The sequence below is a fragment of the Mastigoproctus giganteus genome, chromosome 5 (assembly GCF_048544385.1).
Source record: "Mastigoproctus giganteus isolate SK-2022 chromosome 5, ASM4854438v1, whole genome shotgun sequence".
In the NCBI taxonomy this organism is placed as follows: domain Eukaryota; kingdom Metazoa; phylum Arthropoda; class Arachnida; order Uropygi; family Thelyphonidae; genus Mastigoproctus; species Mastigoproctus giganteus.
The window spans coordinates 12,035,373-12,059,089 of NC_143579.1; the positions used below are offsets into that span (position 1 = coordinate 12,035,373).

A 23,717-nucleotide genomic window follows, 5' to 3' on the forward strand; every position below is an offset into this window, starting at 1 on the left:
TTGATTGAGGTGTTTAAGGCTCTAAGAGGCATCAGTAAAATGAATGAGGACAAAATTTTCAAGATTATTGATGTACAAAAATTATTATTTTATTTTATTATGTAAACACAAATTAATTACAAAACCATCATTTATATATTTGATTATAAACAACATTTCTTGTCCAATTTTTTTGTTTTTTGAGTCAGTTTCCATTAATACAAAGGTTTTTAGCTGCATTCACTGTACTTAATGCAGTGTCAATTGTCCATGCGAAAACATGGTGATGTTAAGTCAACACCAACCTTAGATAATATTTGACCTTGACTTTTGTTTATTGAAGTTCCCTTTCGTTTGAATACATATGAATCCATGGAGTATATGCTTTCAATCCAGCTTTGTCACCTGTGACGTGTTCACAAACCAAACATTTCTTCCTTATTTCCACTTCATGTAGTCTTGTACCATTGCAAATTACATTTTTTATATCCATATCTCCACTTGGCTTATCTCTTTTTTTGCTCTCAGCTGTTCTAACGACATCAAACTGGGTCATTGGCTCACACAAGTGCTTATGACCAGCTGCACAGCTGTAGTTTGCAAGAGTAGTTCATGTTAAATTATGAAGTTGATAAGTATGCATTAAGAGAGAAATATTATCCTTTTTGCATATATTCTTTATGACAGATATAATCATTGATACAACCGCTGGATTGCTTTCTTAAAGTTTACCAATTGTAAAATAAATTTTTTTTTTTTTTCCTAAAATGTGACAGATTTTAAAGAATTTTGGATTGTAAACTGAGAATTAAATTTAATTTTGCTTATTTTTATTGTTTAGAAATTTCTGTTTCCAACTCGCCAGGAACTCTCTTTTCTCAGTACTTTACCTGCCTTTCTTGATTTCAACAATTTTTAGAAGTCAAGGCAGCCCCCTAAATCCCCTGCAATCAGCAAAAGGATGTTGTATGTACATAATACCTCTTATATTTCTTGCTCTTTAATGCCAGCAGTAACATGCAGATTAATGTACAATATAATTATTTTTTAAGTAAAAGTAAAAAAAAGTAAAGTGCAGCCATTATCAACCCACTGCAGGATGGAAGCCTCCTCAACAATTCATGCTGAGGAAAATGGACCATAATCTGCCACGCTGGTCCAGTGCGGGTTGGCAGATGGACCATATTCAGCAGTCAGGGGCTTGAACCCCGGTCTACTCAAAGAGCGTGTGCTACTGCACCACCGCTCCTGACCACTCGTCTACGGAGCTTCATTAAGTACTTTGCTATAAAATATGATTTTAGCCAAACGCCTAAAATCATTTCTTTCTTTTTTTGGCTAAAATATGATTTTTAGCCAAAAGGCTAAAATTATTTAAAAAAAAAAAGCTTATTTTTTATTATTCTGCTTGCAGATTTGTTTAATTCTTCCATTATTTGTATATTTATGCCTTTTATTGTTTGTAGATAGCACAGCCTGGATCCAATGGAGTGGATTCTGTTTCGAATCAGCATTCAAAGAAAGCAAATTGGAATCATCTGCTGAACTTTACTCTTGCTCCGTCGGAGACAGCAGGACTTGTAGGAAGGTGCTATGGAAGACCCAAGTTACCAAAGTATAATAAGGAAAAATTTCTACAGGCAAAGTAAGAATTTTAAATTGAGTTATATGTATATTCAGCAAGCAAATAAATACATACTCTTCATAATCAAAAGTAATTGGAGACTGGCTTTATCCCACCAGTCCCAGGGCATTTTGAGGATTTATGACTTTGTAAAGTACTCTCTATTGTTTTAACACATTTACTACCACTTATACAGTCAGTCCTCGTATAGCACGATAGTTGTGTTCCTAGAAACCCTCGTTCAATATAAACAACAGGCCCTATGGGAAAAATAGGGTTAGGTGCCGAGCACCCAAGGTGGTTGAACACACATTTGTAGCCAAAACATTACCAAACACAATAAATAATCGTAATAAAATACTTACGTATTTTATAATGATTAAAATACGTAATAAAAAATAATATTATATTTTTTATAATATTTTTATTATTATTATATTATATTTTATTATAATATAATAAATAATAAAAAATACGTAAGTATTTTTTACGAATAAAATACTTACATATTTTATTACGTAATAGTTGTAATAAAATATTGCTAATGCTTTTGCTTCTATCGTAAGCAAACTTGTTTTTTGTTTGATTTTCTATCCAAACAGATAACAGCTGTTCCATCTCTTCCAATTCTTTGTGTCTTAATCTAATGGATTTTAATTACACTTTGAGTTGTTCCTGCTATGAAAGTTGTTTTTATTTTCTCTGCATTCTTTGTAATCTCGGCATTGCCTCATTTAGGTCTGTAGCACATGCAATATCACATGGTCTTTCATTTCACTCAAAGCATTTCACAATTTCATATTTTTCTCTATCGACAGAGGCGGACTGGCCATAAGTCTTGCCAGGGAAACCCCGGTGGGCCGGAGTGATTTTATAGTGGCCTCATACCATAGTATGAGGCCACTATAAATTTTCCCGGGTAAGAATTTTTGACCCAGTCTGCAGTGTCTTCACCAGGACGCTTCCTTTTCACATCTTTTAAGTATTTTACTAATTTTTCGGGAATAAAGCACAATTACAAAACTAGGAGGCACGTTTGATACACATAAACAAAGCTGCGCGTGTGTAGCAACTGAATAAACAACACCGTAAAGGCAGAGATACACTATTAACACCTCACATTTTACTAAAGCACGTTTCTGGGGGTTACTACCATAAAACAATAAAAACAAATTCCAGTTGCGTTTCTGCTAGTGGAATCTGTTATAAACTGGTAGTAAACTCGAACTAATTGCATTTGCAATTATACCGATAGCTGGAATTGTGTGGGTTTTTACGTTATTATGGTGAAATGTGTTCCCCCTTCACTGATATAAAAAAACATAAATACATTTTCAGAATCTTCTCTTCATTCCTATCGCGTTGCGTTTGGTTGGGGTGATTCTGCCATTTCTTGTAAAAATGGTTCGACTGCCATTTCTTGTAAACATAAAGGCAAATCGTGCATAAGCGAATTCGGTTCGTGTTATATAAGATATCGTTTCCCTATTTATAAATCGTGTATGATCGAATTAGTGTAGTGTAAACACGTGTTATACAAGGACTGACTGTATTTGCAAGGGTTCTTTAGTTATTCCATGGGATGCTTCTGTGGGGTGCTTCTCTTGGTATGCTGGAACATGTAAGCATTGCTTTTGAGTAAATGGATTTCATCTGCAAAGAATCATCACTCTAAGTAATGCTGGCATGTTGTTTGTAGAGTCCTAACATCAACAGATGCCTTTCAACGAGATTCAGAATCTGCATCACTCGAATAGAATTCTATTTCAGTATCAGATGACATGTTGTTAAGAGCTGATTCAATGTCATCAGCTTCAACACACTGTCCATCCCTGCTCCTTTTCCGTCCTGATATACCAGGCTGTGGATCCATTATAATGACCCTTTAGGGTAAAATTTTATAGGAAAACACTTTACACAAAATTTTATCAGTAGATACACACCAAGGATGATCTTTTGTTTTTCACAAACTAAAGAATTAAAATTCAGCAACCATAATCTTCAAAAAATTTTACCCTTTCTTGTGGAAAATACTAAACCAGATAAAATAATTTCAACATAAGCAAAGAACGTGTGAAACTGTGAACCAAGTATATAGCTTTTATAGTGTTTGCTAGACAGTGAGATTGACACTAAGCAAAATTCCGGCCGTAATGCGATAACTCATGGTTAAATCTGGTTGCCAGTATTACTCAGTTGTTCATTTCATGTGCTTTTCCTTTTACAGCACTCGTATGTGTTGACCAAAATTGAATGGACACAATTTTCATTGGCACAAAAATTGCAGTTTGTTTCAAGTTTGTGTTCTGGCAGCTAATGTGTTAATGTATATGAATTTTTAGAAATTTCCAATAAAGTAGTATTGTTTCTAATAATAATCTTAATTGTAATAGACATCAAAACTTTGTGTATATACATGGGATAGCCTTAAATGATCTCTGATTTCATTCAGGGACACACCTGGAGGGAGCCTAGGACTTGGAAGTCTGAACAGGCACATTTTTTGTAAACGTTTTGTATTGAAAATGATTTTTGAAAATGTTAAAATGAAATGCTCTTTTTTTTTTTGCTAAGTGGCCGCTCAGAACACCTACCCTTTTGGCAGTCATTACCTTTAGCCATTAACTACAAGTCCTACATGTAGGCCCGTGTGGAATTGTCAAAATCCAATATGTAGTATGGCCATTTATTATGTATTTTTCAAGCCTCATTTATGATCCATTCATTCTATGAATCCATTCATGGAATGAATGGATAATGTTTAAATCCATGAATGGATTCATTAAATCCATTCATGGATTTAAACGAGCAGCTACCACAGCTGTTTTGTCCAGAGCCTAATTCACCATTCTATTGCATTCCACAGGCATTTAGTAGAGCTTTGAGGTTCAGGGTCTGAGTTTGACCAGTCCAGTTTTGCAATGTCATTGTCCACAAAAGCAATCCTGTGTGACATGAAGCTCTGTTGTTCTGATAATTATGGAACATTTCCTTAGTACTGCTGCTGCACAGGTAGTGCATAATTGCCCAAGTCCAAGCCATTTGAAACAGCCCCTTACCATTAGACAGTGCACTAAGTTTCATGGTGGGATAATGCACTTTCACTGGAAGCACTATTCGATCATTCTCCATACCCTAGTACATTCATCACGATTAGTAAGTAGTGCATGTTAATGAAATTTCAGTATTTTATAGGTTTCAAAATTTCTTTTGGATGTTGCATATTACATGATCCTTTCTTATCACAAAGCTCAGTGTGAATTGAATTAGAAAGGTCTGTGTGAGCTTATTCATGGAGGCAAACATCACTTGTCCAGTTTATTTGCAAAAGGATTGGAGAAATATATCCATGGTGCATTTCTTAAATTTTCAGCAATTGTTCGATATTATAGACCAGAGGATGTTCTGAAGTGTATTAAAATCTGATTTGTGAACTCATTTTCTTTTCTCTTAGTGCACAATACTTCTGGAGCAGTACATAACGCCACATTTGGTAGTTCACTGATGTAAAGCAAAATAAGTATAAACATTCAGCATATAAATTGGAACAAATTTTTGTTGAATGAATAAATGAGTGAGTGAATTAAGAAAGAGAATCAGTTGACAAGAGTAATTTCTTATTTTATTTATTTTAGCTGTCAGTTTATTGTTCAAGACAATGGAAATTATGCTGTTCATTTTGCGGATCCTGATGTTTTAGTTGATTGGTCATATGTGGAAGAAATTGTGAGTATAACTTTATATTTTGAAGGCTTATGTTGGAGAATAGTTTATAGGATCTGAATTATTTACAAATTATAGAAAGGTTTTCTTTGTTGGTTAATATTTTTGTTTTGTACAAGTTATGTTTACTGTGCTAATCAAAATATATTAGTGGAAGTGCAGGTTTTTAAATACAGTGAATTGGTGACTGAATATTGCTATTTCTGATATTACTGGAATATCAGAATTTGCATTATCAGTTATGCTGAGTATCATTGAATGCTTGATATAATCTAGTTATGTGGTTTTATTTTTGCAGTGCTTGCCATGCTATGAAGTTCCGTCTTGTCCAATCTGCTTATATCCACCTGTGGCTGCAAAGATTACACGATGTGGTCATGTATATTGTTGGTCATGTATTCTGCATTATTTATCACTTACAGATAAAACATGGCGCAAGTGTCCTATATGTTATGAGGCTGTGCATAAAGAAGATTTAAAAAGGTAACCGTAGTAGTAGAGGTAGTAGTAGTAGTGGCATGTGATGCAAGAAAGAAAGTGTTATGAGCTTATGCAGCATCAGCCAAAAAAAAAATTTACAAAACAATTCCCTCTAAATGTTTGTCCAGTTCCTCCTTAAATTTATTTAACCTATCAACTTCCACGACAGATGGAAGTTTGTTCCAGCAATTAACCACCTGCTGGCTAAAGGCAAATTTCCGCACATCTATTCTATATAAATTCTATGTAAATAGCATTCATATGTGCATTTTGTTGGCATTTACTTTGTAAAGGTTTTCTTAAAATATTAGGTGTATATTATTATATAGGATGCCCACAAAGTCCTTGTGCATTTTAAAACCGCGATAACATAAGTTCTGTGTGAGATAAAAACAATCAGTAAGATGCATTGGAAAGGTAATTTATTCTAGTTTTTCGGGTATGAAATCATAAGATTTTTAAGATACAACATAACCTGCATTATTACTGATACTACATTTTGTATTTTTGCAATTTCTGCACTTTGTAATTTTGCAATTTGATAAATGTTTTCTGGTTGTGTTTCAGTTAGAGCATTAATTACATTTATGATTCTGGCATGAAGATAATTTGAAGAGTGAGGTTTTGAGGTATAAACTACACCTTTAACATGCCCCATAGGAAAAAAAAGTCCATTGGGGACAAATCTGGCAAGTGAGCTGGCCAAACAGTTGAAACATCTGTTTGGGAAGATAGTTCAAAAATTGTTGGACATTGAGTCAAGTGGCAAGATGCTCCATCTTGCTGAAAAACTGTATTGGTTTCAATTTTTAATTGTCTTGGTTCAGGAATAAAAAAAAAAAAATCCTATAGCATTGCAAGATAACTGTCATCATTAACTACTGTTTCTTCAAAAGAGAAAGGACTGATTATGCATGTTTTTTTTCTCAGATACTGATTTTACATCAGTGGCAAGGTGATTAACTTTGCCACCAGTGTAAAACGTTGCTTCATTATCAAACATTAGATTGTCAAGGGATAAGATGCCATTCAATCTAAAGCAGGAATTCTCAATGGGGCAATATCGCCCCCAAGGGGACAAAAATTGCATTTTGGGGAGGCCAAAAAATCATGGGTATTACAATGGTTTGTGGCTCTTCAAAGTTCAACCCTACCAGATGACATCTTATTCCTTAATATTTAATTTCTCAGATTTTTAACAAATAGGTATATTATATTATGAGTGAGTGAGAAATTTTGATAAAAGAAAGTAGTGGGTATGATTTAATCCAACCACCTCCGCTTTTCATAGGCATTAAATGCCTAAGTGCTTTCAGAGGTAATGTCTCTGCAATCCTTAGCATTTGCACCTTTCCGACAGCTGCCACCTTGGCGGTGGCATAGTGGGCATGGTTTGTTTATTTATTTATTTCGTTTCATTTATCAATACAAGGGGCCATCAAAAAGTTCGTACCCCTTAATTAGGAATAATAGCCCTAGAAAGTTGAAACCTCATAGGAACTTTAATAATTTTTTTCTATGTACTCTCCATGTATAGTAACACATTTATCCCATCTATGGATCAGTTTTTTTTAATGCCTTGATCATAGAGGTCCTCATTTTTTGCTTGAAACCACGATTCCACATCATTGATGACTTCCTGAGATGAATCAAAGCAGTGTCCATGCAATGGTTTCTTCACTGTACACTCAGCATTCGTCATTTGTCACCAACTGATCAAAAAAGTTCTCAACATCCGCATTACACAAATCCAACAGTTAGCGAGAACATTGATTTTACATTGTTCTGCAAATGCATCAGCAATCTTGGAACCCATCGTGTAGAGACCTTAGACATGTGCAGATAGTCGTGTAAAATGCTGTTGGCATTTTACTAATTCCCATAACTAATTCTCACTGCATTTGCGATGAAATGAATTGTCACACGTCTTTCACTCAGCACCAGCTGCTCAACAACCATCTCACTGTCTTTTCAACCGTCTCACTGTCTGTGGATCTTGATGGCTTTCCTTCTCTTGGTTTGTCAAAGACACTTGTACGACTACACCGGAACTCCTGTTTTCACTTTTTTACAGTGTCATAGGATGGACAATTCTGCCCATATACAACTTTCATTTCTTCATCAATTTCTTGAGCTTTCTTGCCCTGCAAATGCAGGAACTTGATCACTGCTTAATACTCCACTTTGTCAACCATAGCGTCCTTCCTCAGATTCCGGCTCCACCTCTGGTGTATGATCACCTATGGGAATGAAATTTCACATGTTAGTTATTGAATATGTAGACAACTTATATTAAAAACAGCATCTTCCTACTGATGTTTTATCTAGGTCAGGGTATGAACTTTTTGATACCCCCCTTGTATATGAGGCATGGATGGGATGAGGAAATGTTTGTCTATTGTTTCTACTTTCTAAGCAACAATTAGTATTCATTTATTGTTTCCTTGTGGAAGTTGTTTATTTTTGATCCACAGTGCTTTTGTAAGTGACATGGGCTATGAGAATTAAATAGAAATAGTTTATTATTTAATCCTTTGAAGTTATTCAACTCATGATCAATCGTGTCAAGTGCTGAAAAGAAAGTGTCGACAGTATCTGGATGAATATCAAGCTAGATATTCACTCAAGACAGCCCATGTGTCTTATGTGAAAAGGCATTATAGCCTTAGTAGCTGATGCGCCAATAAAACCAAAAAAAAAAAAAAAAAAAACCTTATGTGTAATAGTTATTTTCAAATGAGGCTGTAAGATCATCAAGACTTTTAGATAACTTAAAAAAGGAAACATCCTGATAAAGTTGATCAACATATCAAATATTATAAAAATTTAAAACAGAATTTTGAGCAATGTAACACTGTTACTTACGTATTTAAGAAGAACACACAAACAAATGATGGAATGATTGCATCTTATAAAATTGCAGAAATCATTGCAAAAACTGGTAGGCTCATACAGTTGTTGAGACTGTTATACGAACCACATTAGAGACTACTTTCAACAGTAATGCATCAAAATCGTTTCAGTATTTTAAAAGCATTGCTATTGAGCAACAATTCAATTCGAAGACTAATCAGTGAGATGTCAGTTAACATTGAAGAGCAGCTAATTGACAAACTAAAAACGAGAAAATTTTCTGTTCAGATTGATGAATTCCAGTTACTGACAATAAGGCCCTTCTAATGGCATACGTTCGTTATTTCGAAGATGATTATAAATTACAAGAGATGTAGTTTGTAAACTTTATAGAAACTGATTGTACTGGAGCATCCATTTTTATTTTTGCTGCTGTAAAAACATGGGTTGATGAAAAACAAGTACTATTTGGTACTATTTGAAAATTTGGTATTCTGGGGCACTGATGGTGCTACCTCCATGTTTGGAGACAAAGGTTTTATAGCCCACCTAAAGGAAGTATGTCCCGAAGTTCTTGCAATACACTGCATTGTGCACTGACATTATTTGGTTGCAAAAAATATTATTTTTTTGTTATTTTTATTAAAACAATCAATAAAATAAAGTCACATGGCAAATATGATTGCTTTTTCAGAAACTTTTGTGCCCAGGGGCTCACATCTGGTGAGTATGGGCTTGGCACACCCAGGGTCCTGAGCTGGATATCATCATTCTTCTCTTCTCTTTCTTAGTGATTCCTTTCTACTTCTCTCTCTCTCTCTCTCTCTCTCTCTCAGGGTAATAGGAAATTATTTTTTTTATTTTTTTTTTTTGGCCGCTGCAGCATAAGCCTCAGGCTTCCTTGCACCATATGGCTAATAATAATAATAATAATAATGAAGAACAGTATGTGAGGCTTCTTTTACATACAGAAGTCAGATGACTTTCTAAAGGAAACTGTCTAACAAGATTTTTAAACCTTTTTGATACGATAATTAGTTTTTAGAAAGCAAAGGAGACAGATTTAGCAAAGGAGATCAAAAATACAAAAACAACATGTACTGTATGGCTTGGATTTTTAGAAAACTTAATGAAGTATCACTTCAAGGGAAATTAATTACGGTGATAGACTGCAAACGCGTATTAAAAGCTTTCACTGAAAAACTGGAAATATTTGAAAGCAGTGTAATGAGAAAACAATTTCATGGTATGCACTAGTTAGCTGAAATCAATGAATCACTCACCGAGAATGATCTCAAGAATTAATCAAATCATTTGTGTTCTTTAAAAGGTGAAATGAAAAATAGATTTTCAGATTTATTTTCTTTTGAAGTCAAGCCGGAGCGATAATTAAAAAAAAAGGTTGAGAAACACTGATCTAAAGCAAGTGCTACTTGCATTGTTGCCTTAGGAACACTAAGTTCCAGAGATGCTCATCTTAGTGATTTCCATGGGCTTTGCTGAAAAGTTTCCTTGAAAATGCCAGTCTTCTTTAATCTATGCCTTCCAGTTTGCAGCTTATCATTAACAGAGCCAGTCTCTTTAAACTTCATTCAGTTTGAAATTGAATTTTTGTGCAGTGATTCCTTTGTATGATATGTTACAAATTTTCTTCTAACTTAAACTCTGCTGGCTGGAGGACACTACACTTTTTCTTCTATTAAAGCCATCTCTTGTAGATAACAGCCTCTATGAACTGAGGAGATAGTGTAGGTTTAATAGAGCAGAAAAAGATAGCAACTACCAGGCATTTTTCATTCTCCACTATCCTGAGTGTGATACCGCACAGCACTGGAGGGGAGAGTTTCCTGTTTCAATTGCTGTCAGAGCAGTATTTCAGCTCCTAAGAGGTGATATGAGGCTGTTAAGAGCTACTTAATAGTCATTTAGCACTAGAACTGCCAGCTAGCAAAAATTTTGACCACTGGTGTTAAAATAGAATGACAAATTAGGCAATACAGAAAGTAATATTTCTGATAGCAAAAATTTGAACAAAAAACTTTTTGTCTAGGAAATAAACTGAAGTTTAAAAATTAATTTGCACAATTTAAACAAATGACAATTTTTACAACAATTCCTGTGCACTTTCTGCAGACATTATTTTTACAACAGTGCACATTTCTGTAGTTTTTTTGCCTTGCATTGCCTAATTTGTCATTGATGCCTTTTGAGAGGTTTGATATTGCCGCTATTGTTGCTGGTTTGAGCTGCTGCTGCTTTCTGTGAATAAATATATTTTTTTCTGAGTTCTTCAAGGGAATTCAAAATCTCTTCTCTTCATTACTTTCCATGTTATTTCTTTATAAATAATCCAAGTGTCCATTACTGAAAGGTATAATATATTATAAAAGATGTGAACTGGCCATATATGTGAACCTGCTTTTGTTGAATATTTTCTAGTCATTTGGTCTAAAACATCAACCCCTTTGTTTCTTTGTAATGTAATAATGTGTCAGGTTTATTCTTTTGTACCATTAATTATTGCAACCTTGTATGAAGTATATTCAACATTATGACATTTTTATTTGCTTTGGCATTTTATTTACTCTAATTCATCAGGTGCAATTATCAAGTTTGAAAACCTGAAGTGGAATATAATTCTAACTTCTTTTTATGGACATTGGAACTTCTTTGAGCATGATTCACAGTTCCCACTACAATAGTATTTTTATTTTTTTTTTGGACTAAGTTCTTTGCCAATTCAAAACTGGTAAAGAAATTATCGGTGGTTACATTTCTACCTCAGTCGATTAAAAAATGGTTCCATTAGTTTTAGGACAACATATTCAGAAAGTGACCACTAGCTGGGTACCTATCGTCTTTCTCCAAATAAGGAAAGCCATTCAGTAGATATTTTGAAGTTGTGTCAGCTGCCAACCAAAACTTTATACTAAACTTGTCTGGTTTTTTTGGCAATATTTTGGGTAAATCAGCATCCAGCTTTAGTTGGAAATAGCTGCTCATCCATTGTAATGTTTGTTTCAGGTATATAGCAAGCTTTGCATGTGGAAATAAATCTGCACGATATTTCTGAAGCTAAAGCAAATTTATCACTTCCTAGAGGCTCCTTTCTTGAAGAATGTATGTAGAATCTTATGAAGTACTTAATTTCACAAAAGTTGTTATGTGACATTGTATCATGAAAAAATTGAGACCCCATATAGTTGACCAGAAACTATTCAGTTCATAAATTTCTAGCATCATATGCTCTGCAAGCTAAAAAGTACAGCGATAAGAACTTCAAGTTCTTGAATGTATGTAGACCAATCATCCTTCAGTTGCCTTCACACTTCGATTTCATTGCAGTTCTATATGTGTTTTATTATTGAAGCATCTACAAATAAACAAAATGTACTTACCATAGAATCCATATGCACATTTTGCCTTGCATAATGAGTTGGTCCAAGGTTATTGTGAATTATGTTCCTTTTTAATGCATGTCCAGCTGAAGGATCACCAGATTTTATAACTTCCCACATGTGCCTGGATTTTGAAATATGTTTTCTGCCCACTAACAGACACGGTTTTTACAATTATGATACCATGTATAAGGATCAGAAGTATTATTTTCACTACTACATTCCTTGCCTCTTTCATTAGGAATCTACTCATCACGTTCTTCTCTAAATTCATCTCCACTCTCCTCTTCAGACTCATTTTCAGATAGCTTTTCTAATTCCATTAGATATTTTTGAATCTGTTCTTGGGTAAGACCATGAGATCGCCATATTTTAGTAATGAAATTAAACTAGCACCGTAAAAATTGTTGAAATACCTTTCTACATATAAAGTTTCATCCTGATTAAACTAAAATGTGCAGCAGTATATAGTAGACTCCTCCTACACATGTTCAGACCTGAAGCGGCGTACACAGATGTTTTTTTTTTTTTTTTTTTTTGGTAGTTTTGGCGCATAGGCTTCTGTGGCCATAATGCACCTCCCAAGGTTTTTGCAGTACTTTGATCCAAGCCCGAGGCGGGAATCGAACCCGCGACCTTTGGGTTGCCAGGCAAGCACTTTACCCATCCGGCTAGCCCGGTCGGCGTACACAGATGTGCAGACATAAGCACCTGGACATATACTTGCACAAACCATAGGGTGATTTGGATCACAAATGTTTGTCCTAAGGTAAATAAATAAATACAAAAAGTTGATTAACTCTATAAAAATTAGATAATTTTATTGAAATTTTACAAGCAGTAAAATTGACTGCTTGTAAAAGTTAATGGAAAGTTAGGAAATGTCACAGCTCGCATTTCTGTAGTTAAAAGGCTGCAAAACTGCAACAGTTTATAGTAAGCAAGTGGTCAAATTGACCATCATAGCAGTTCTAGTGTTAAATAGCTCTTAATGGCCTTAATTCTGCATTTAGTCAGCTTTTAGTCAGCTGACTTTAGTCTGCATTTAGTCAGCTGACTTTAGTCTGCATTTAGTCAGCTGACTTTGTTAGTCAGCTCTAGTCATTTAAATAAATGACAGATTAAACTTTTAACAATGTCATTTGTTTAAAAGTAAGCAATACTAAATTTAAGTTTGTTTACAGTGAGCATTGAGACTATTGTATTTACCAGGCAGTTTTTTTAATTTTTTTTTTTATTTATTTTTTTTAATGAAAAACCCAAATATAAAAGGCATTACAACCTATAATATTTAGTACTGTACCTGGGTTGTAAGCTTGTAATCATTGATGCTTGGTGACTTGAATTTTTGAATCTTTGCATATTGTAACTTTTGAGAAATGCACACGAATGAAGTTCTTCCAGCAGAGGACAGAAGTAGAACCTACTGAACACAATATTTAAAAAAAAGACAATCTTTTACTCTTCATAATTTTTTAAAGTCAAAGTAGCATTAGCTGTTATAATACTCTGAAAAGTCCTTATAGTTTCCCTTGTTTTTTATAAAGCACAGAATTCTGCCAAAGAATTATGAATTGAGATAAATTCTAACTTATACCTACCTGTAGTATTGATACCTGTAGTATTGATAAGATAATATCATATCCATGCTTGTGATATTGAGTTATCCTGTATTTTAATCTTTTATATTATTCAGCTAATCTATTCTTTTGACTTCATATTTTTCTTATATATACAGGCATACCTCGATTAACGAATAGGATGCGTTCCACGAAATTACTTCGTTAAGCGAAACTTCGTTTTCAGAGGTAAAAATACTATGGCCAGAATAGGGATACGTTCCTACGTAAAGAAAATGAAAAGCTTTTTTTCGAACAAAGAAAAGTTTTATTAAATAAACAGTCAACTTACATACAAAGTGAAATCACATTTTAAAATATGAGGTTAAAGTTGATTGTTTATGCTTTTTTTCTCTTTCATTTAACAATTGCCTATACAGAGTTATTGCATTTAACACTGATCGCTTAACAATAACACTTCTTCCTAAATCGGGATCATTTTCACTAAAAAAATTTAAAACGTTTTCAATGTCATTTAAGCACCTTTTTAAATCTTTGGTTGTTAACACTTTTTCGGCAGGAACTTCTTTAACTTCGCCTTCATTATCTTTGTCTTCGTTGCTAACAAGGTTTTCTAAATCTTCCACTGAAAAACCATCATCTTCTGCATTCAATAAATTTCTAACATCCTCTTCATCGACATTTTCGAAACCTATTGATTGAGCCATCTGGATAACTTCATTTCTAATTTCTTGGATGTTATTTTCTTCTTCTAGTACAACTTCTGGCCATATTTTGCGCCAAACTCCATTTAAGCATTTCTTAGTGACTTCTTTCCAAGAACTACCAATGTTTTCAGTTGCGTTTTTAATGGTGTAGTTTTTCCAAAAAGTTTTAACTGTCATTTCCACTTTATCCTCTAGTTCAGTTAAATTGCTTAAAGTTCGACGCAGATAATAAGCTTTAAATGATGCTATTACTCCCTGATCCAATGGTTGAATCAGGGAAGTTGTGTTTGCTGGAAGAAACACAACTTTGACAGGAATGCATGTGTCCAACGTGTTAAGATCAGTAGGATGTCCCGGAGCATTGTCTAACAACAAAAGAGCTTTTTCTTCAAAGTTGTTTTTTTGACAATACCGTTTTACTCCAGGACAAAAGTGGTTAACAAACCAATCAGTAAATAACTCCTTGGTAACCCACGCTTTTCTATTTGCTTTCCATATTACAGGTAAATTCATTTTTATGTTACCTTTTAACGCCCTCGGATTTTCTGAATGGTAAACTAATAGCAATTTTAATTTATAATCACCAGAGGCATTTGATCCAAAGAGTAACGTTAAATGGTCTTTGGCTGCTTTAAATCCAGCAGCTGATTTTTCTTCAATAGAAATGAAGCTTTTTGTTGGTAACCGTTTCCAGAACAAACCGCTTTCGTCAACATTGAACACCAAATTTGGTGGAAAATTTTCACGTTCAATTATTTCCTTTAGTTTTTCTGGAAACTTATTTGCAGCTTCAACATCTGCACTTGCAGCTTCTCCTGTTAATTTTACACTATGAATCCTGGCCCGTTTTTTAAATTTCTCGAACCAACCACGAGAAGCCCCAAAGGTTTCCGTAATTTCTTCAGTTTGTTTAGATTTCAGGTGATTAAACAAAAATAATGCTTTTTCTTGAATCACCATTTGACTTAAAGGCATATGACGTTGTGACATATCATCTATCCACAAACTTAACATTTTCTCCATTTTTTCTAAAATTGGATTCCTTAAGCGAGTTAATTTTGCCGCTGTAACATCTGTACAATTCTGAGCAGACTGTTTTATTTTTTCTGATTGACTTAGTATGGTTGTTAAAGTTGATTGCGCTAATCCTAAAGAATGTGCCACATCGGATTTTCTTTCGCCGCTTTTAACACGTCGTACAATATTTAGTTTAGTTTCCAAAGAAATTGCTTTTCTTTTCTTTGATTCTGACATTTTAATTAACTAAAACAAAAATATTTCTATTAAAATTTACAAAATCTACGTTATGTAATGCTGTAAAGAACCTACGTCGATTATTGCAATGCGCCACACTGAAACAACGTCAATCATGTAAACAACAACTAAATTACGCGATTGACACGCAAAACTGTTATAACAGACATGCCCGCAGCTCGGGAGCACTCGGGAATACGTAACGAGTCACCGTCAGTCACCAATCGGATGATTGTCGGGCGTTGGCCTTAAATTGGAATATTTTTTTATGTTAAATGGGGCTTGAAATTGCGGACTTCGTTATATCGAGGCTTCGTTATCAGAGGTAACGTTAACCGAGGTATGCCTGTATATATATATATGTATGTATATGTATATATATGTATATATAAAATATCTTAAGTATAAAATATTGTAGGTAGAACATGTTAAAGAGCTTTATGTAGAGAATTAAAACTAATGAATATACCGTATACCCTGGGAGCGATATATGTTGTGAAAGAAGGTGGGGGGGAATGAATCGGGAAAATAAAACGATAAGATAAGAATTGCACAGATTGAAAAAATACCAAAAAATTTTCATAGCATTTCACTTACTTCTGTAAGGTCATCCATGATCTGTATGCAACACTTTTATTAGCACATTAGCGTAAATTCAAAATTTGTAAAATTTAAATTGTAAAATACCCCGTGAACCTAAGCATACAGAACATGTCGGAAACAGAAGTAAGAACATTGCTGTCTTTTTCATGATTTTGGTGGATGACTTCTGATGATGACACAAAAATTATGAAAGACACTGCAATGTTATTTCCACCTTGGTTGTTTTTTCAAAAAATTTTTTGGTATTGTTTCAATCTGTGCAATTCTTATCGTTTTTTTTTCTGGTTCATTTCCCCCCCCCCCCCCCCCTTTCACAACATATATCACTCCCAGGGTATATGGTATATTCATTAGTTTTAATTCTATACATAAAGCTCTTTAACATGTTCTACCTACAATATTTTATACTAAAAATATTTTATATATACCTATACACATTATGGCTGTAGGGTACGTTTTGCTATATAGTGTCCCTGATCCACGAGTTATGTTATTGTAATTCAGACTTATCTAATTTCAAACTTAATTTCCCCCCCCCATATCATATAGCTTCTCTATATCATTATTCTTGATTTTATATATATATATATATATATATATATTTGTATGTATGTATATATAAAATATTGTAATGCTTCATTTTTTGTGACAGTGTGGTGTCATTAACCAGAACAACGTATAGAGTTGGTGACAGCATAACAATGAGTCTTATGAAAAGAGAAAAAGGGTCTCTGTTTCCATTGCCAGCTTCTCAAAAGAATCCTCTTCAGGGTCCTTTTTATGTAAATAAAAGTAAGTATCTGGAAATAATTCATACTAGCTAGAATATAAAGATCAGATTATGCAGTTCTAGTTGTTACCTGGTTTACCCAACATGTTAATCAACATGACATGCAGTATTTATGCCTTGTTTTTTTAAGCATTAGGCCACATGATGCAATGTTAATGTTACAATTTATTTTTTGAGCATCATGAGTGTACAGTAGCATCACAGGCAGTGTATTCTTACTAAAAGTTATATGAAATGAATCTAGATAGTTCCCAAATATGATTTTTGGTTTCAACTTTGATTTGGTTGCAATATAATTATGTTTAAAAAAAAAAAATCTATTGGAATTTATTTTTTATTAACATATCTTTCACATGTTAATAAAAAATAAATTCCAATAGATTTTTTTTTTTTTTTAAACATAATTATATCACAACCAAATCAAAGTTGAAACCAAAAATCATATTTGGGGACTATCTAGATTCATTTCATATAACTTTTGGTAAGAATACACTTTCTGTGATGCTACTGTACACTCGTGATGCAGGATAATAAAATAAATTAGAACAAATGTCATTGTTCTAATGACATTTGAAAGATAATTTAATGGGATTATCTATTATTCATGTTTTGTTTTTTTAAGTAGCCCAAGATCCAAAAGTAATTTTTATTTTTTAAGTGCACCAGATCTATTACTCTCTTTAGCATGGAAATACAGTGTATGTATCTTTCTTATTGCAATCATGGATAATGTTATCCTTCATACTATGTTATCACTTTTATGAAGTCCCAATGAGATGTATACTAATACATAGATACAAATTAAATGTCATTTTTTGAAAGTGATTATATAACATCCTGATTTTCTTGAACTCTGACATATTGCATGGCTAGTTATTGATGTGCAGTTCATATGGTGGTTGGTGTTGTTACTCTGTGAAAGAAAGTACTATAGTATTAGTATTAGTAACGGCCGTATGGTGCAAGAAAACCTATGGCTTATGCTGCACCAGCCAAAAAAAAAAAAAAAAAAAAAAAATCCGAACAAAACAATGATAAAAACAAAAATTAAATAAATAAATAAATAATAATAATTAATAAATAAATAAAAATAATAAAATGAAATTAAAAATTAAATAAAAAGGAAATTAATCCTATCATCCTATGCGCTTCCCTTACCCGAAAGTACTATCCAGATGACCTTTGAATTTCCCCAAACTGTCGGCCTCTACCACCCATGAAGGCAACTTATTCCAGTAATTTATAACTCGCTGGCTAAAATAAAACTTCCTGCAGTCCAATCTAAACATTTCCCCGCGTAACTTGAATTTATGTCCCCTAGTTCTAACATCATTTATAATCTTGAAAATTTTGTCCTCATTCATTTTACTGATGCCTCTCAGAGCCTTAAACACCTCAATCAAATCTCCCCTAAGGTGTCTAGTTTCCAAACTCTGCAACCCACATATTCGAAGTCTTTCTTCATATGGACGCCCTTTTGCCGATCTCACCAGGCGAGTTACCCTTCTTTGCACCCTTTCAAGAAGCTCGATGTCTTTCTTTAGGTGCGGTCTCCATACTTGAACACAGTATTCCAAGTGTGGTCTAACATAAGCCTTATATAATGGGATTATCACGTCCCTATCTCTACTTGCAAAAGTTCGATAGATCATCGATAGGACACCATGGGCCTTCCTTGCAACCTGTTTACAATGCTCAGAGAATTTCATGTCTGACCGTATCGTAACACCCAAGTCCCTTTCCTCCAGTACTGGGTTTAGTTGAACTCCACCAAGTGAATAAGTTATTTTGGGATTACTGTTTCCCAGGTGTAATACCTTACACTTTGTTGGATTAAAGCACAGCTGCCATTTTTCTGACCATTCTTGAAGTCTATCTAGGTCTCTCTGAAGAAGCTCAGCTTGACAGTGATCATTAACTACTCTACCAATTTTAACATCATCTGCAAATTTAGACATCACGCCCTCTATCCCTTCATCAATGTCGTTTATGAAAATTAAAAACAACAGTGGTCCTAATACTGATCCTTGGGGAACCCCACTTCTTACATCAACCCAATCTGAGGAATAGCCATTTATCACAACCCTCTGCCTCCTGCCCTGAAGCCATCCTTCTATCCATCTAAGGATTTTTCCAGTGATTCCAACCTGTTCCAGCTTATAAAGCAACCGCTCATGTGGGACTGAGTCAAAAGCTTTGCTGAAATCTAAATAAACAATGTCGAAATTATTCCCTAAATCCAGCTCGTGAGTGACCCTTTCGAAATAGCGAACCAGATTTGTTAAACATGATTTTCCCTTTACAAAACCATGCTGAGTATCCTTGAGAATTTCAATTCGATCCAAATGATCCTGAATTCCACCCTTGATCAATGCCTCCATGATTTTCCCTACTACTGAAGTCAGACTGACAGGTCGATAATTTCCCACTTCACTTTTAGAGCCACCCTTATGTATGGGAGATACATTTGCACTTTTCCAATCCAAGGGAATCTCCCCAGAGTCTAGTGATGCTCGCATAACCAGCCTCAGTGGTTCAATGCACTCGCTTGCCGCCTCTCTCAAGATTATAGGGTATATTCCATCAACTCCAGGAGCCTTACTAGTCTGTAGGCTTGAAAGTTTTTTCATTAAATAATCTTGCGAAATTTCAATATCATTAATTACATATTTTTTAACTTCGCTCCCACAATTTCCCATTGCCACAAAAGGCTTTTCATTTGTAAATATCGATGCAAAATAACTGTTGAGTTCATCTGCAACGGCAGCTGGTGTATTTATTACTATCCCCTTTCCCTTACGTAAAGGTCCGATCTGGTTTGTCCTGCTCTTCTTGGCATTTATATATGTGAAGAATTCTTTATCCCCCCTCTTTGCTCTGTTTGCTAGTGATTTCTCATAAACTGCCTTTGCCTGTCGAACCTTTTCTGTGGCTCTATTACACATCACCTTGTAGCTGTTATAGGCTTCAGTACTTTTTATTGCTCTGTAACGTTTCCATGCCACCTTTTTCTGCTCAAGTAATGTGGCAACTTCACTATTCATCCAACTTGGAACCCTTCTCGTGGAGTATTTTTTTAATGGTATATACGCATTCAAGGCATCGGTGATTAATGTTTTAAAAGCGTACCACAGTTCAATTGTATTCATTCTCTGCGCGATATCTACCCAGTTAATAGAGGCCATGTAGTACCTTAAGGCATCGTAATTTCCTTTTCTGAAATTAAAACCCATTCCTTTGCCTTTTACTTCTGCTACCTCTCTCGTCATCATCCACCGTAGAACTCCGTGATCACTTCCTGCTACTGGTTCCTCTACTGTTAGCCCTGTTATGTCATCTGATTCATGTGTGATGATGAGGTCTAGGATATTCTTTTCTCTAGTACTTTCCCTGACATGTTGATACAAATAACAGTCATCTAGTTGATTTAAAAATTTTGTTCCCCATGTCGAGTTTCCTTCCCATTGACTCCAATCAATTAGAGGCAAATTGAAATCACCCATAATAAGGCATTGACGCTTACTTGCCCATTCCATTTGCATGTAGAGGCTTTTGTCATAGTCTTCACAATCACCTGGTCTGTAGATTACACCTACTCGCATTGTACCTTTGTTTCCAACTATCTCACACCATACAGGGCGCCTCCGTAGCCAGGTGGGAAGGAGCAGCAGTGCATAGCACACGCTTCTTGATTAGACCGGGGTTCAAGCCCGTCACCACCAAATACGGAGGATGCGGAAAGGTCAGGGAATGACCACCGCATATCCCGGAGCAATATGGCCTTAGTTGCTAATGCTCCTAAAAAAAAAAAAAAAAAAAAAAAACTAAACAAACAACAACAAACAACACCATACAGACTCTATACTAGCATGTGAAATGTCTGAATCTGGGAAAGCTATCGTCGCACTCAGGCTGCTTCTGATAAGAAGCATTACCCCACCACCCCTTCTATCTACTCTATCATTCCTAAATACATTATACAAGCCGTACTGAAACTCATCATCCCCAATTTCCGGGTGGCACCACGTCTCCGTAAGCCCTATTATGTCCGCGTTACTTGTTTTAACCAGCAGTTCGAATTCGCTCATTTTATTGACGACACTTCTAACGTTACTGTATAAACAATTAAGATTTACTGTTCTTGTATATTTAACAACCCTAACACAACCCTTGAAGTTTTTTAGGCTCTCTTCCCTGATATTAGCTACCTGCTCACGTGAAACGTCTTTGCCCCCAGAACATCTAGATAATACGTCCAGTTGGGGTAACAGATAAGAACTCTTAAGGTATGTGCAAGAGTTACATTGACCAATATTATCAGATAAACGCGTGTCAGTATTACCCACATCCCCCCTAACTAGCAGTTTCCCTGAGCCTTTAAGGTATCCTCAATAATACTGGCAAAAACTTTTGCACCACCTTTGTTTAAGTGTATCCCGTCTCTACAAAACAAATTCCTTCTACCTACAAGTGTGGGCCATGCTGATAGAAATTTACCCCCTAAAGCCTTGCAGATTCCTTCAAGTCTTGAGTTAATCCACAAGGCTCTTAACATATAATCCCTCCTATCGTGTCTGGGCAGAATTGCAGACACATAGACATTATGGCCTAGCTCGCGACATTTCCTCAGCATGGTCCTGTATTTTTCCAACAAATCGTCAGATCGTGTACGTTTAATATCGTTTGTCCCCACATGAATAATAATATTTTCTTTACCCCCTTTAAAATCTGACAGTCTGTTGGTGACATCATCAATAGTTGCTCCCGGCAGACATACCCTGGTTCTGCTCCACCTATCTTTATTACAAAAAATATTCCCCGTTTCCCTGACAATGGAGTCTCCTAATAAAACAATGTCCTTTCTAACCAGGGTAGTTTGCACTTGGTTTTTCTGTTTTGAGGCTCGAATCGGGTGTGCATCACTTGGTAGATTGCTGGAGTTTTGAGTCCCTGACGAGCTCCCAGATGCATTATTTTCGAGGGCAAGCACTCGTTTTTTCAGGGACTCAAATTGTTCCATCAGTGCACCAAATTGTAATTTAAGATCGGTGCACTCCTTACATCGATCACAAAGAAAAGAATCCCCAGGTGAGGTAGGATTAGTCACCAGGTCGACCTTGGAAAACATTCCACAGGTTCCACAACAGATTAAATCATGACTCACCCGTAAATCGCCATCTGCTATTTCCGTGTGAGTCACGATACCCTGTGACGTGTTTAAGGCAGATCTCGTAACAACCATTATAAAATTAAATAAATATCAATGAAAGTAACTTTAAAAAATTATATCTATAATATTATTAAAATCAAACAGTTACAGGAAAACCTATAACAAAATAATCCAACAATATTTAAATAAATCAAATATTTAAAAGCACTATCCAAAAGTAAACCACTTAACTGAGGAGCCCTGTCTAAGCGCGTCCGCTCACCTCGAATGCCAACGTACTCAACTGTACCCTACCAAACACTGTTTTATAATAGAGCAATAACCATTTTCTAATTCTTGATTTTAATATTTCCTTTATCCGTAGGAACAACATCCTCACTTCCCAACAGCTGCAGTGTGATGGGGTGTGTGTGTGTGGTTGGGGGGGGGGGGCAATCCATAGGAACAACATCCTCACTTCCCAACAGCTGCAGTGTGATAGGGTATGACGTTATCATCCATAACAGCAATCCATAGGAACAACATACTCACTTCCCAACAGCTGCAGTGTGATGGGGTGTGACGTTATCATCCATAAACACGAACTTGGGGCCAATGGCACCTCGGAACATATGCACATGGGGAAGGATTACCTCAGTACAGTAGGTGCACCAGTTACAGTACTGCCTTCCAGTATCTGGAGCTGTGTACGTCCATCCAAGGTAATGCCTCCCCAGGTAATGCAATCCATAGGAACAACATCCTCACTTCCCAACAGCTGCAGTGTGATGGGGTGTGGGGGGGGGGGCAATCCATAGGAACAACATCCTCACTTCCCAACAGCTGCAGTGTGATGGGGTGTGGCGTTATCATCCATAAACACGAACTTGGGGCCAATGGCACCTCAGAACAGATGCACATGGGGAAGATTTACCTCAGTACAGTAGCGTGCACCAGTTACAGTACCACCTTCCAGTATCTGGAGCTGTGTACGTCCATCCAAGGTAATGCCTCCCCAGACGAGAACACCTCAACAGCCATATCGAAGCTTTTTAGAGATGTTTGCGGGGTGATACCATGTGCCAACTTCTCGCCAGATTAGCTGACATCCAGAATCGCTGCTGAGACTGAATCTACTCTCATCAGTAAAGGTAAAAGGTAAACTGCAGCCATTATCAACCCACTGCAGGATGGAAGCCTCTTCGACAATTCATGCTGAGGGAAATGGACCATAATCTGCCACGCTGGTTCAGTGCAGGTTGGCAGATCAACCATATTTAGTATGGTTGACCAGAGTTCACGCCCCCGACATATTTAGTAGTCGGGGGCGTGAACTCTGGTCTACTCAAAGAGCGTGTGCTACTGCACTCCCGCTCTTGACCACTCGGCTACGGAGTACCTTAAGTAAAGATTTTGTGGTAGTAACCTTTAGAAATACTGTTGGTCCTTAAGGTTTGCACACCAGTGTACTTTACAACAAGCTAGTTAATAATAACATCCCTATCTATTTTGTAAAATACTGTTTCAGTATAGTTTCCCATTTTATCAGAAATAAATTCAGTTATAATTTACTATAA

At 35.5% G+C, this 23,717-nt stretch overlaps 1 protein-coding gene across 1 annotated transcript in view; it reads left to right on the top strand.

Moving 5' to 3' along the window:
* LOC150085173 (E3 ubiquitin-protein ligase RNF10) overlaps positions 1-23,717 on the top strand; it is a 197,799-nt gene that overhangs the window by 36,300 nt on the left and 137,782 nt on the right. Inside the window, exons 3-6 of the mRNA XM_090373063.1 lie at positions 1,446-1,624; positions 5,239-5,329; positions 5,625-5,809; positions 16,854-16,993. Of these exons, the coding sequence (XP_090229189.1) occupies positions 1,446-1,624; positions 5,239-5,329; positions 5,625-5,809; positions 16,854-16,993 (595 nt within the window). The remainder of the gene's footprint in view (positions 1-1,445; positions 1,625-5,238; positions 5,330-5,624; positions 5,810-16,853; positions 16,994-23,717) is intronic.